We start from the raw sequence: 14985 nt of genomic DNA, 5'->3' as shown, positions 1-14985 counted from the left end.
AACTCAAAACTAATTTTGAAGTGAGTAGAAATCAGATTTATGAAAACCTACTCTTTGAAAATGCTGGACTCTTTCTAAAAACCCAAATACTAATTGAATTATGTATGAACCAATCGTCTAAATGCTGTTCCGTTCTGATTATTTCATTGTGTAATATAACAAAAATCGCTCAAATTAAAGAAATACATTAAAACCGAAGAATTCTGTAGATTCGTTACAAGTTAATCTGATGTGTATAATGGTTGTTGTGAAACTTGGATGATTCAACATGACTATGGCGCAGTTTGAAGATTTTTCTAGGCCACTCTTAGCCATTGATGAACGCCAAACCCTGTTTGTCCTGTACAAACTTCACTGTAAAAATTATCCGTATTTTAACGGACTCCGTAAAGTGTATTATTCCGTAAATTTCGCTGTACAAACTTCACTGTAAAAATTATCCGTATTTTAACGGACTCCATAAAGTGAATTATTCCGTAAATTTCGCCGTTATTTTACGGGTTTTCCGTATATGCAAATATTAATTATGCTAATTAGCGTAATTACAATCAACCACGTTTGCCCAAACACCTACACATAATAAAGTACATGTAAGTACATATTTAGTTTCAGCCACAACCGTGTACACATGTACAAACCCACGTTAAGGGATTTTATATTTTACGGAATGAAAAACTTTGTCCGTGTAATTTTGCTGCAGGTATACGGTTACTTCTTTTTCCGGCAGCAAAATTACCGGAACCTTTTTTTTAATTCCGTAAAATATAAAATCCCTTAACGTGGGTTTGTACATGTGTACACGATTGTGGCTGAAACTAAATATGTACTTACATGTACTTTATTATGTGTAGGTGTTTGGGCAAACGTGGTTGATTGTAATTACGCTAATTAGCATAATTAATATTTGCATATACGGAAAACCCGTAAAATAACGGCGAAATTTACGGAATAATTCACTTTACGGAGTCCGTTAAAATACGGATACTTTTTATAGTGTTGCTTCCCGCCAATATTATTTGTTATATCGATCTTGCAATGTAAATGTCTTAATGCACTTGAAAAAAGAATTGCATAAACGCCTCTTGCAGCCTTGACGTGGATACGAAGCATAACAAGACATAGAAACTATTTAATATAAAGCTGCAAGTATTCACAAAGATAACAAGATCATGACTACCTTCAATTCTATACATAAAAACTGTCATTTGGAATCATGCTATTTGTTGAGCAGAAGGACCCCCCCCCCACCCCTCTAGAGGCAACAGGTAACCCCGCACCGGAAGTGGTTTTAGCCAATACTCATTCGCAGAAATAAATCCCTCCACCTGCAGTAAATCAAAAATAATTAGTTTCTGAAGTTTTAAAACATAAAACTGCGGAACCACATTAAGCACGTTAAGCGTTAAGTTGACGACACAGGTGAAAAGTGGTCAACTCAAAATGGCGCCATTTTTTAAATACACGTGCTATAAACATTGTCAAGCCCCAGACGACAGGATGCATTGTAAATTTGCCTTGTTTTATCTGCATGGGGTCGTTGGAACGTTTCTCAAGGTTTGAAGAACATTTTGGTAAGAGTTGTGGTTGGTTTTTACAAGGAACAAATACCGAAGTAGTATAATTCGAAGCGCAACTGGGACCTACATTAATATACACAAAATGATATGAGCCCAATGCACACAATCCCATACGAAACATAAGCCTAGGTATATACACGGTACACCGCTCTCTCTCCTAACTTTGACACTTATTTCTCTCGTCTGATATTACAGGTAGTGTCACTGTTATTAAAGGAACACGTTGCCTTGGATCGGTCGAGTTGGTCTTTGAAAAGCGTTTGTAACCGTTTGTTATACAATGCATATGCTTAGAAAGATAATTTAAAAGTAGAATACAATGATCCGCATAATATTGCCTCGAAATTGCACGGTTTTCCTTTTACTTTGCGAACTAACACGGTCGGCCATTTGTAGGAGTAAAAAATGTGGCTCCCATAAAGGTAGTCTTGAAGTCAAGACGGTAATTGTTAAGCGCGGTGTGTAGTTACAGCGCGGTGTAGCTGCGGGGACGACACACACACCCTCGATCCCAGTAAGTGTGTGTGAGTCAGTCGAGCTGCCTCGCGCTACCTACGACTGTTGCATGTGTAACATCGCACTGTGACTGTTGCATGAAAGGCAGACAAATAGGCAGCGCCTAACGACTTGTCATCAAGTCTACCATAAAGGCCGACCGTGTTGGTCGACGAGGTAAAAGGAAGACCACGCAATTTTGAGTGATACTTGTGTGGGTACGCTTTTCAAAGACCAACTCGACCGACGCAAGGCAACGTATTCCTTTAAATAACAAACCTGTGGAAATTTAGGCTCAATTGGTCATCGGAGTCCGGAGAAAATAACGGGAAAACCCATACTTGTTTCCGCACGTTTCGCCGTGTCATGACATGTATTTAAAATAAATCCGTAATTCTCGCTATCGAGAATTTATATTGTTTTAATGTTTTCTCAAAAAGTAAAGCATTTCATGGACTAATAATTCAAGAGAAGTCTTTCACCATTATTCTGTACACCCTGTCAATTATTTGTAAATATGTGAACTTTTTTTCGTGTTCCGAAAGCTTTAAACAGACCAAACCCGTTTTACTGCGGCCCGTTTATTATTGTTTTCCCAACTCAATTTTTGCCACAAAAACCAATTTTGAAGTCGAAGCATCGAGGCCAGCAGTTATTGCGAGAGTAAAGATTTTATTCACGTGTCTATTAGCTTGTTAAAAGACCACTTTAAACTAAACACAAACAATTGAAAAGACCAAAAACAGTTTTACCTTGAATATAGTGATTATTTTTTGTCTAACTCAAATAAGTGTTGCCACAAAAAATTAAAAACAATTTTGAAGCCGAAACATCGATGCCAGTTATTACGGGAGTATAAATTTCAACCATGGAACCAACAACCGTTAAAAAATACCATCGACCGAGACCCCCTCCCTCGTCTCGACCTTCCTTATTGGTGATAAACGTCTGGTAATGACTCCAATCAATGCCAACGAACGATCAACATCAACTAAGGTATACGAAAAGATAAAGGAGTTTTGGCATATAAGAGTGTCAACTTTCTGAACGCCCTTAAACGGCATAGCTCTGTAAGAGTCTAACTCCGCTCCTACAGTTGACCAATCAGGGCATTACACACATCAGAGTGTAAAAGATACCGAGTGTAACCCCAGCGGCAGGCAGACTGCGTCATCATCTTCTCTAAGATTACCTCACGAGCTAGTTTCAGCCACTTTCCACCAATTCCTGCATCCACTCCAAGATATTCTCTGGAAACTTTCAATTAAAATTGTGGCTTGAAAAAACATCGCAACGATATTTTCAGATAACACAATGTGGGTTTCAGTTTGTGTTGCCTGTTTCGTGGCGATGGTACATGTAGCTCTTCTGTTGAGTGGCCAGGTGGAATGTCTTGACAGTCAATGTGGCGGATTTAATCATCAAATGTTTAGTGCAGAAAACAGAGCTCTGAAACACTCCACATTCATGAAGAAAACTGTATCCAATCATGTCATATGTGGACGGGACTGCTTCATTGATAAGAACTGTAAGTCTTTTAACTTCGACAAATGCAATAAACTGTGTGAGTTAAACAACGGTGCGAGAGCTTTGCATCCTGAAGATTTCCTTGAAGATCAAGGGAGTGTTTACTTTGATTCAGATGAGGACACAGTTCTCTTCTCTTTGCCAGATAGTTCTGTTCATCACTACAAAAGTTGTAAGGAGTTGTTAGAGGCAGGTCACTCCAAGAGCGATGTATACGTAATCTACCCAGACGGGTTATCTGGTTGTCTGAAAGTCTTCTGTGACATGGAGACAGATGGAGGGGGATGGATTGTATTTCAGAGACGGCAGGACGGCAGTGTGGACTTTTACCGCACCTGGGCTGAGTACAAGTCTGGCTTTGGTGATCTTTCTGGTGAGTTCTGGCTTGGTAATGATAACTTGATGACTTTAACGTCTGATGACTCACATGGACCATGGAAGCTTCGGGTGGATCTTTACGACAATAATGAAACTGCGTTCGCGAAGTATGAAGATTTCAAGATTGTTGGTGAAAACTATACTCTTGAGTTTGGTGCATACGATGTAAGCAGTACTGCTGGTAACTCTCTTAATTCGAACAACGGGATGCCCTTTTCTACGAAGGATAATGACAATGATAAGTGGAACGGTAACATGGCTGCACGTCACGAAGGAGCCTGGTGGTTTCCTAAAACTCCACTATCTCACTTAAACGGTAAATATTACCCAACTGGTCCTAATATAAACGGTAACGGGATCCAGTGGTATAGATGGCGAAATGAGTTTTATACATTCTCAAAATGTAGCATGGAAGTCCGTCAAACTGACGTCTGAATGATATTTAAAAAAAAAAAAATTCTAACATCAAATATGGATAAGCAATATTCAAAGTCTTTATCGTAAGAAATGCGTAGGCCTACATACTAGTTTGCCCTTAGCCCATAAAACTCGTCAAATCACAGAGAACACTAAGATTTCTGCTCAGTATTACATGAATTGATTCTCACTTTTAGGAGCTTTTTAGGAGCTTTGTCCTAAAAGTGAGAATCAATTCTGATTTACAAATTACGTAATTTGGTTGTGTGGTAGAGCCGTTGACAATCATTTTTAAAAAGTTTTTTTTTTTTTTTTTTTTAACAGTCATGAAAATGTTAGTTCTGGCTGGGTAATGATATCTTGCTGACTTTAACGTCTGTGCGGCCCCTAAATGTAGCCCGAGCCCTAAATGTCGCTTTACCTAAATGTAGCCCCATGTTGGTGAACAACGGTAAGGCCCTGGGGTAAACAACTCCTTATAAGGGAATGCTGTGCGCGTCGCGCGTATCGCGTGATGTGGAACAACTGTCTCCGGCCGTTGGTCTCGACCAATAGGAATGAAGAAACTGTCTTATAAGAACAGGTGAAAGCTCGCGCGTAACGCCCATGTTTCAACACTTTTTACTGGTCATTAACAAAGGTTTATACACACCCACGTGACGCGCTCTCCACCAGTAGGAATAGCGAAACTGTCTGAGGTATTTATGAATGGTCCTAATTTTGACGGCAGAGGTATCAAGTGGAATAGTTGGCGATCTAGTTATTCTCTCTCAAAATGCAGCATGAAAAACCGTTAAATTAAATAAGTGAAAGCAATAATATTTACAGTTATTAATCTCACTTAAAAGGTAATCCAAGGTAATCCAAACATAGTCATTGTGCCCTTTGCATGACTCCCGTCAACTGACGCCGATTTTAAAATACGAAGCGCAATATGGATAAGAATAGCACGTTATTTTGCGGTTTAACTGTTAGACATTGGCCTCATTTTCACAGAATAACTTCATAAGAATACACTCGATAAGAAGTTATTGGTTTCAATCAAATTTTACCGACACATAAAACAAGAAAGGTATGCAACTTGTTAGGTTAGAATAAATACTCAAAACCAAAGTCTATACGTTACAAGCCTACACCATCCGCTTGGTAAAGTTATCAAGAACCAATTCTCAAAGGAACATTACAGAATTGGTTTTGCTAGCAAAAAAGTTCCCGGCAGTGTAAGCACTTTATGTAATTTACCATATATATAAACTGACAAACCTGTAGAAGTTTGAGATCGATCGGCCATCTGGGTCACGAGAGAATAGTGAAAAACCGATTACAAATTTTGCATTGCATCGATGCCAAAACAAAAATGAATAAAACGCTCCCTAGATTATTTATTTATCATCAATTATGAAAATTCAGACAGAAATATTTCAAGGGATGTTTTTGTACTATCAGCATTATAAGACCGAGTAAGTTTGATGTAAATCTGTGATTTTCACGATTTTTGTTTCTTACCAATTCTGTAACGTTCATTTAACCCCAAGAAAAACGTGCGATGGTGTGGCTTCTTACATTCCTACCAAGTTCTAAATTCAATCAAATTTTGCCACAACAATAAAAAGGAATGTACACTTAGCATAATTATAATCATCATAGTTATTCATGAATTATCTTTTGTTGAGAATTTCGCAGAAGAACTTATATTTAGAAAGTTCTGCTGTTTAATGTTAAAAATAGAGAAAATTGCACACGTAAAATATTTAGTTTAAAATATGAATAATGGTCACGCAAGTGAACATTTTAAAAAAATGAAGGCGGTAGAACAATCTATATGTTTTTACAGTTTCGTTAAAGATATTTATTTATGAAAATAATAGTGTGAAGCTGGTCGTTACTGCGTGCGTCTAATATGCATCACAGAACCCTAATGGTGGGCCAGAAGGGACATCGCACATCGCAAATGTCTTTGCAAATATTTGCAATAAAGATTTTTGCGTTGTCGCAATTTGCAAAGATATTTGCGATGTGCGATTTCCCTCAGGGCCACCATACCTACACCATCGGCTCGAATGCTTGGGCCGCTGTTGAATGGACTTCTCCTTCGGCTCGGTCCATTAACGGCCGGACGCCAAGCCGGTGTCAGATGCAATTGTGCAATACTGTCCGCTACGGACACTTTTGCATATGCAATCGTGTCCGGGGCTATGCAAAAACCGTCCGGTGGACACCTACATGACTGTACATGTACATGTATGTGCGCGCGTAAGCGAGCGTGCATGCACTGAACCTACGTACGTATGCAGCATGAATATTCACGTATTTTATGTTTGCAGCAAATACCCAACGGCCGAACATTACCATGATGTGTTAATTTATAGGCTGAGTAATAACTTTGGTATTCAGGGAACAGCTCTAAACTGGTTTCACTCATACCTTACAAATCGAGTTCAAATGGTCAAAATACAGGGGGAGTTGTCATCGGAGGCTTCGTTAAAGTTCGGAGTCCCTCAGGGCTCTGTACTTGGCCCTGTGTTATTCACCCTCTACACATCCCCACTTGCTGACGACACACAATTGTACATAACATTTCATCCTAATTGCACAGGTAATGACGACGTCATACATTCACTAACAAACTGCCTGTGTGACTTCCAAACATGGATGCAAGACAATTTCCTGAAACTCAACACTCACAAAACAAAACTCATAATAATTTCCTCTCCTCACCTTCAACACAAAATTTCCATCCCACACATTCAAATTGGTGATGTCCAGGTTACACCAAGCACAGACGTGCGTAATCTCGGTGTCATATTCGGCCAGTGTATGACCCTTGAGAAGCACGTCTGTCGTGTCTGCCAAATATCTTACATGCACCTTAGACGCATTGCCAAAATCAGACACCTTTTGTCTAAGCAGGCGGCAGAGCAGCTCATACACGCATTCATCACATCCAGACTTGACTTTTGTAACAGCCTTCTTACCGGTCTTCCTCAGAGCACACTTAATCGTCTCCAGTCAGTACAGAATGCTGCAGCACGTCTCCTAACTGGTACTAGAAAGTTCGATCACATCACCCCCATACTCTATAAACTACACTGGCTACCTGTCAATCAGCGAATTCAATTCAAAATCATCATACTCACATTCAAGGCACTACATGGTTCAGCTCCACCCTACATACACGACCTCTTGACACCCCGTACAACTAGACCAGGTCTAAGATCTATCAGAAATACGCTCCATGTTCGCCGAACTCGACTGGTCAGTTATGGGGACAGGGCTTACTCCAACATAGCACCAAGACTCTGGAACTCACTTCCGGATTACCTCAGACAAATACACAACATCACTCTCTTCCAGCAGAAACTCAAAACACACTTATTCTTGCTTGCTTTCCAACATCTTGACAAAACTTGACCGGCGCTTTTGAATGTTTCACCTTTTCAGTAAAGTGCGCCTTATAAATGCTGTAGTTTATTATTATTATTATTATGTCATTCATGACGTTCACTTTGCTTGTAAAAAAATGGCGAACGTGTTCTGTTGACCAAGGGCGTTTAATTTACTGCAAGGACGGTTTTGCACGGGGCGGACACAACTGCATATGCAATTGCATACGCGAAACCGTCCGGCGTACATTATTGCATACGCAATAATGGCCTCCGGATAGTATTGCACAGGGGACATAATTGCATGCGACAACGGTCTTTACCACACATGTCAGTAAAGACTGGGTCACTATGAAAACAAAGTTACCAATTAAGGAACCATTTTGTGGCTAAGCAATTACGGGAATTTCTTATGAGTTTAACCTAAGCGAATTGACTTTAATGATTTGCAAATAATTTGCAGATCATTATACGTGTGATATGATAGATTGAGTCCTATTGTGGAATCGAATTTACAACCATTTTTTGATATGAATAAGAGTGTTTTAGTCAAAGCGATTGTATGAATCGAATGAAAGAACTTATCTTGAGAAAAAAATTGCTGTTTAACCCTTTGATAAAAATGTGTACAGCCAATATTTTGTAAAAATTATTACCGGTTCGTAAAATATTTTCCTATTAAAATATTAGGTCTAAGTTGTTGGTAAACATTTGTGTTTAGTACAGGCTGTAAGCGAATCAAGTGGTAGAATTTATTATCTTTTCGAATGTTGAAATGTGAACATGTCATTACTTCTAATTACGACTTTTTAGAATTAGTTTCTGGACAACGTTATTGCTACCTACAACTCGGTTACTTTGTTTGAAAGAAATGTATCCACTCTGCATTAATAGCCCGATTGTGAACCCAACTTTGAAACTTATAGTGCGACATGTTCCTAATATACGAAAAGATGGATGTCAAAATAGATTGCAAATACAGTGCATGTGAATTGGAAGATCATCCATGTAAGAATTTCTTTGAAATATTGAACGTGTTTATTTTTTGTTCTGATATAAATTCGTAACTTAACTGCACAATGAACTTTAAGCTCACGATTATCCCCATTTTGAACAAGTATTAATTATTTCACCAGTTGGTTTTCTGATTTAAAATGTATGCTGCTTTTAGAGATAAATGTTTTGTAAAGCAAATGTATCTTTTGAATGTGAATCGAATATAAAGCTTGTCTTAAGAAATAATTGCTGTTTAGTACAAAAAAAAAAATTCACGTCAAATAATAGATCTAGGTGTTTGGTAAACATTTGTATTAAGGATAGGCTAGAAGTGATTTGTAATTTATATTATCAGATTTGAAGATGTCATTTTAATTACGCTTCTTAGATATTGTATGTTGACAATTTTATTGATGAGTCGAAAAATTTGCTGCTTAGTACATAAGAAATCATCACAAATACAAATATTATGAATAGATTTTTTAATCTACTCATAATATTTTACTCGATGTTTATTAAGCAAAAAATATGATTAAATCTGAAAATTTGCTTTTCAGTAAAAAACACACAAAATTACGTAAAATAATATGAATAGACCTAAGTGTTTTGTAAACAATTTGTATTTAGGAAGTAATTTGAATGGTAGAAATTATCTTTTCAAATTTGAAGATGTCATTTTAGTTATACGCTTCTTATAATTTGCCTGTTTAACCATGGTTTAACATTGTATTGATAAGTCGGAAAGGCAACTAGATGGTTTGCGAATATAGTGCATCAGATTTGGAAGCTTGAGTCACAATTTGGAGTCGAATTCAAAATGAATTTTGAAGCGAGTAGAAATCTGATTAATGAAATCCACAGTCTTTGAGAATGCTGGACTCTTTTTAAAAAACCCAAATACTACCTGAAACATGTATAAACGAACCATCTTAGTGCTTGTATATTTTATTGTGTTATTTAACAAATTGTCGCTCATATTAAAAAACGCATGATTAAAACCAAAGATCTTTGTAGTTTTGTTTGAAGTTTATCCGATGAGAATGATGGTAACATGAGAAACTTGGCATAAATTACCGACTAATGTTTCATTTCGACATTACTATTTGTGCAGTTGGAAGATTGCTATTTACACATCTGCGCTATTAATAGCCGTTGATTCCCCCAAAGGGCGGAGAAGCTAACAGTGCCATAGGATAGAGCACTCATCAGCCACAGATTGAAATGTTAACAAACTATTCATCCTCAATTGATGAGCCCATCTTCGTAAAACCTGTAAGCACAACAATCTTGCTAAGCACAATAAATCTCGCTTGGCAGAAATTGCATGCAGTTATCGCAACAAAATGATAACAGGGCCATATTTCAAGAAGTTGAAAGCGGTGCGTTTGCTTAAAGGCAGTGGACACTATTGGTTATCACTCAAAATAATTATTAGCATAAAATCTTTCTTGGTGACGAGTAATGGGGAGAGGTTGATGGTATAAAACTTTGTGAGAAACGGCTCCCTCTGAAGTGCCATAGTTTTCGAGAAAGAAGTAATTTTCCATGAATTTGATTTCAAGACCTGAGGTTTAGAACTTGAGGTCTCGAAATCAACCTTCTAAACGCACACAACTTCGTGTGACAAGGGCGTTTTGTTCCTTCATTATTATCTCGCAGCTTCGACGACCGATTGAGCTCAAATTTTCACAGGTTTGATTTTTGCTTCCAAATTGATAATAACCCTTAATAACTGCTGGCCTTGATGCGTCGACTTCATAATTTGGTTTTTTGTGGAGCCCTAAATTCAGTTTGAAAAAAAAAAAAAAAAATTAGGGCCGAGGTCAACGTTTTTGGTCTTTAAAGGCTGTGGACACTATTGGTTACTACACTCAAAATAATTATTAGCATAAAACCTTACTTGGTAACGAGTAATGGGGAGAGTTTGGTAGTATAAAACATTGTGAGAAACAGCTCCCTCTGAAGTGACCTAGGTTTCGAGAAAGAAGTAATTTTCCACGTGTTGGATTTCGAGACCTCCGATTTAGAATTTGAGGTATCGAAGTCAAGCATCTGAAAGCACACAACTTCGTGTGACAAGGGTGCGACAAGGTTGTTTTTTTCTTTCATTAATATCTCGCAACTTCGACGACCGATTGAGCTCAAATTTTCACAGGTTTGATTTTTGTGTGCACGCAAAAATAAAAATCACAGAACAGTCCCTAACCAGATCTTGAAAGCGTTGCATATGAACAACAGTTGAAAAAAAATAAAAAATCAAGGACAGCAAAAATAAACAAACAATTGAATGAAGATGTGATTGTAATAAAGGTACCTCCCCCCACCCAAAAAATGAATAAATAAATAAATAAGTAAATAAAAAATCATTTAAAAAAAGAGAGGAAGAATGAACCCCATGTGGCTCCATGTAAAGTCTGTACTGATTTTTCTTTTTTGAATGCCTCAAGAAATTCTAGCCTCAAAACGAAATTGAAAAACTGAGTTCTGAATTTAATACGTAATACAACTGGAGAGAAAATAATGCCCGAAAATTAAATCGACTGCTCATTATTGCCAAAATTGACGGAGGAAAGCTAATCTAGACTCCCGTATAATGACTCGCCTCGATTCTTCGCCTTCCAAATTGTTAATAACCCTTAATAACTGCTGGCCTTGATGCGTCGACTTCATAATTGGTTTTTTTGTGGAACCCTAAATTCAGTTTGGAAAAAAAACATAAGGGCCGAGGTCAACGTTTTTGGTCTTTAAAGGCTGTGGACACTATTGGTTACTATACTCAAAATAATTATTAGCATAAAACCTTACTTGGTAACGAGTAATGGGGAGAGTTTGGTAGTATAAAACATTGTGAGAAACAGCTCCCTCTGAAGTGACCTAGTTTTCGAGAAAGAAGTAATTTTCCACGTGTTTGATTTCGAGACCTCAGATTTAGAATTTGAGGTATCGAAGTCAAGCATCTGAAAGCACACAACTTCGTGTGACAAGGGTGCGACAAGGTTGTTTATTCTTTAATTAATATCTCGCAACTTCGACGACCGATTGAGCTCAAATTTCCACAGGTTTGTTATTTTATGCGTATGTTGAGATACACCAAATGTGAAGACTAGTCTTTGCCAAAATTGCCAAAAGTGACCAGTGGTTTTAAAGTAAATCGAATGACCCTTTTCAGTGGCATTCGATTTCTCGCGATATAAATGGTTATTTTAGCTGCCCATTTGCCGAATATAACTGTGAAAACTTATATTAACCATGGAACCAAAAACCTCTAAAAAATACCATAGACAGCGTAAAAACTACCGGTAATAACTCCATTCAATGCCGCAGAACGAATGATATCAACCATATTATACGGGGGGGGGGGGGGGGAAGAGGTTTAAACAAAATTATGAATATATCGTGGCGTGTCTCAGCATAATCAAAATAATGAACACCACTAATGCACTTGCCACCATCTGTGCGTTAAACTAAAAGTTACATTAAGTAATTATTGCTAAGTTAACTGAGATGTATGGCTTCCAATGGAATAATATAAGAGTTTCAATTTTCTGGACGCCCGTTTAACGTCATAGCTCTGTACCAATTAAGGCCCAATTTCACAGAGTCTGATGCCGCCTCTGCTGTTGACCAATCAGGGCATTACAGATACCGAGTATAAACCCAGCGGCAGGCAGACTGCGTCACCAGATTACACCAATTCCTGCATGCACTACAAAACATTTTCTGGAAACTTTCAGTTAAAACTGTGGCTTGAAGAAACATCGCAATGGTTACTATTTGGATGGTAAAAAAGATGGGTGTTTCGCAGTGTGTTGCCTGTTTGGCGATGATACATGTAGCTCTTCTGTTGAGTGGCCAGGTGGAATGCCTCGACAGTCAATGTGGCGGATTTCATCATCAAATGTTCAGTGCAGAAAACAGAGCTCTGAAACACTCCACATTCATGAAGAAAACTGTATCCAATCATGTCATGTGTGGACGGGACTGCTACATTGATAAGAACTGTAAGTCTTTCAACTTCGACAAGTGCAATAAACTGTGTGAGTTAAACAACGGTACGAGAGCTTTGCATCCTGAAGGTTTCCTTAAAGATCACGGGAGTGTTTACTTTGATACAGATGAGGACACAGTTCTCTTCTCTTTGCCGGACAGTTCTGTTCATCACTACAAAAGTTGTAAGGAGTTATTAGAGGCAGGTCACTCCAAGAGCGATGTATACGTAATCTACCCAGAAGGGTTATCTGATGGTCTGGAAGTCTACTGTGACATGGAGACTGATGGAGGGGGATGGATTGTATTTCAGAGACGGCAGGACGGCAGTGTGGACTTCTACCGCACCTGGGCTGAGTACAAGTCTGGCTTTGGTGATCTTTCTGGTGAGTTCTGGCTGGGTAATGATAACTTGATGACTTTAACGTCTGATGACTCACAGGGACCATGGGAGCTTAGGGTGGATCTTACCGACAATAATGAAACTGCGTTCGCGAAGTATGAAGATTTCAAGATTGTTGGTGAAAAGTATACTCTTGAGTTTGGCGCATACGATGTAAGCAGTACTGCTGGTGACTGTCTTTATTGGAACAACGGACAGCCCTTTTCTACGATGGATAATGACAATGATGAATGGCACGGTAATTCTGCTGAACGCTATGAAGGAGCCTGGTGGTTTCCTAAAATTCCTGTGTGTCACTTAAACGGTAAATATTACCCAATTGCTGGTCTTAATAAAGACGGTTATGGGCTCCAGTGGTATAGTTGGCGAAATACGTATTATACATTCTCAAAAAGCAGCATGAAAATCCGTCAAACTGACGTCTGAATTATATTTAAAAAAAATTCTAACATCAAATATGGATAAGCAATACTTAAAATCATTATCGTAAGAAATGCGTAGGCCTACATACTAGTTTGCCCTTAGCCCATAAAACTAGTCAAATCAAAGAGAACACTAATATTTCTGCTGAGTGTTATATGAATTGATTCTCACTTTTAGGAGCTTTGTCCTGATTTACAAATAACGTAATTTGGTTGTGTAGGTATTTTTTTTTTTTTTTTTACACAGTCATGAAAATGTGAGTTCTGCCCCCGATTTCACGAAACTCATCGCAAGTTGCGACGCATCGTAGGGTTTGCGATGCGTCGCAGACCTGTAAGACACTACGCGGCTGCGACGAGTTCGAAACTTACGACGTGTAACCGGTCGCAACTCGCCCTTGCGACGCGTCGCAGCGCTTGGTGAAATCGGGGGCTGGCTGGGTAATGATATCTTGCTGACTTTAACATCTGTGCGGCCCCTAAATGTAGCCCGAGCCCTAAATGTCGCTTTACCTAAATGTAGCCCCATGTTGGTGAACAGTACACCCTTGAGTTTAGCGCATACGATGCAAGCAGTACTGCTGGTGACTCTCTTGATTGGAACAACGGTAAGGCCCTGGGGTAAACAACTCCTTATAAGGGAATGCTGTGCGCGTCGCGCGTATCGCGTGATGTGGCACAACTGTACCGGCCGTTGCTCTCGACCAATAGGAATGAAGAAACTGTCTTATACGAACAGGTGCAAGCTCGCGTGTAACGCCCATGTTTCAACACTTTTTACTGGTCATTAACAAAGGTTTATACACACCAACGTGACGCGCTCTCCACCAATAGGAATAGCGAAACTGTCTGAGGTATTTATGAATGGTAAATATTACCCAGCTGGTCCTAATTTAGACGGCAGAGGTATCAAGTGGAATAGTTATTCTCTCTCAAAATGCAGCATGAAAATCCGTTAAATTAAATCAGTGAAAGCAATAATATTTACAGTTATTAATCTCACTTACACGGTAATCCAAGGTAATCCAAACATAGCCATTGTTCCCTTTGCATGACCCGTCAACTTACGCCGTCCTATACGAAGCGCAATATGGATAAGAATAGCACGTTATTTTGTGGTTTAACTGTTGGACATTGGCCTCATTTTCACAGAATAACTTCATAGGAATACACTCAATAAGAAATTATTTGTTTCAATCAAATTTTACCAACACATAAAACAAGAAAGGTATGCAACTTGCAAGGTTATAATAAATACTCAAAACCAAAGTCTATACGTTACAAGCCTCCACCATTGGTAAAGTTATCAAGAACCAAGTCTCAGTGTGTGTAATAGTTTAAAACCTCATCACACATTTTGAGTCCTAATAACATCAAAAACGATTTATGTTCGTTATATA

General features: G+C 38.5%; 2 protein-coding genes across 2 annotated transcripts; both read left to right on the top strand.

The window, feature by feature from the left end:
* Window positions 1-3365: 3365 nt before the first annotated feature.
* Window positions 3366-5191, top strand: LOC139944432 (ficolin-2-like). The gene is made up of 2 exons (XM_071941451.1): window positions 3366-4339; window positions 5125-5191. The coding sequence occupies exons 1-2, from the start codon at window positions 3387-3389 to the stop codon at window positions 5189-5191; spliced, it is 1020 nt and encodes a 339-aa protein (XP_071797552.1). The 5' UTR covers window positions 3366-3386.
* Window positions 5192-12536: 7345 nt separating this feature from the next.
* LOC139944428 (ficolin-2-like) lies at window positions 12537-14544 on the top strand. Its single transcript, XM_071941444.1, has 2 exons — window positions 12537-13488; window positions 14468-14544. The coding sequence occupies exons 1-2, from the start codon at window positions 12537-12539 to the stop codon at window positions 14542-14544; spliced, it is 1029 nt and encodes a 342-aa protein (XP_071797545.1).
* The last annotated feature ends 441 nt before the right edge of the window (window positions 14545-14985 follow it).

This window comes from Asterias amurensis, chromosome 11, assembly GCF_032118995.1.
Source record: "Asterias amurensis chromosome 11, ASM3211899v1".
NCBI lineage: Eukaryota > Metazoa > Echinodermata > Asteroidea > Forcipulatida > Asteriidae > Asterias > Asterias amurensis.
Note: the sequence above shows the minus strand (reverse complement) of the source record. Positions and strands in the feature narration are given on the sequence as shown.

What these genes read in the sequence shown, in the direction of transcription:
- LOC139944432 (XM_071941451.1), top strand. Translation starts at nt 3,387, where the DNA reads ATGTGGGTTTCAGTTTGTGTTGCCTGTTTCGTGGCGATGGTACATGTA. An exon ending in ATAAACGGTAACGGGATCCA is followed by an intron (nt 4,340 to 5,124) that starts GTGGTATAGATG and finishes TTTTGACGGCAG; the next exon opens with AGGTATCAAGTGGAATAGTT.
- LOC139944428 (XM_071941444.1), top strand. Translation starts at nt 12,537, where the DNA reads ATGGTTACTATTTGGATGGTAAAAAAGATGGGTGTTTCGCAGTGTGTT. An exon ending in TAAATATTACCCAATTGCTG is followed by an intron (nt 13,489 to 14,467) that starts GTCTTAATAAAG and finishes AATATTACCCAG; the next exon opens with CTGGTCCTAATTTAGACGGC.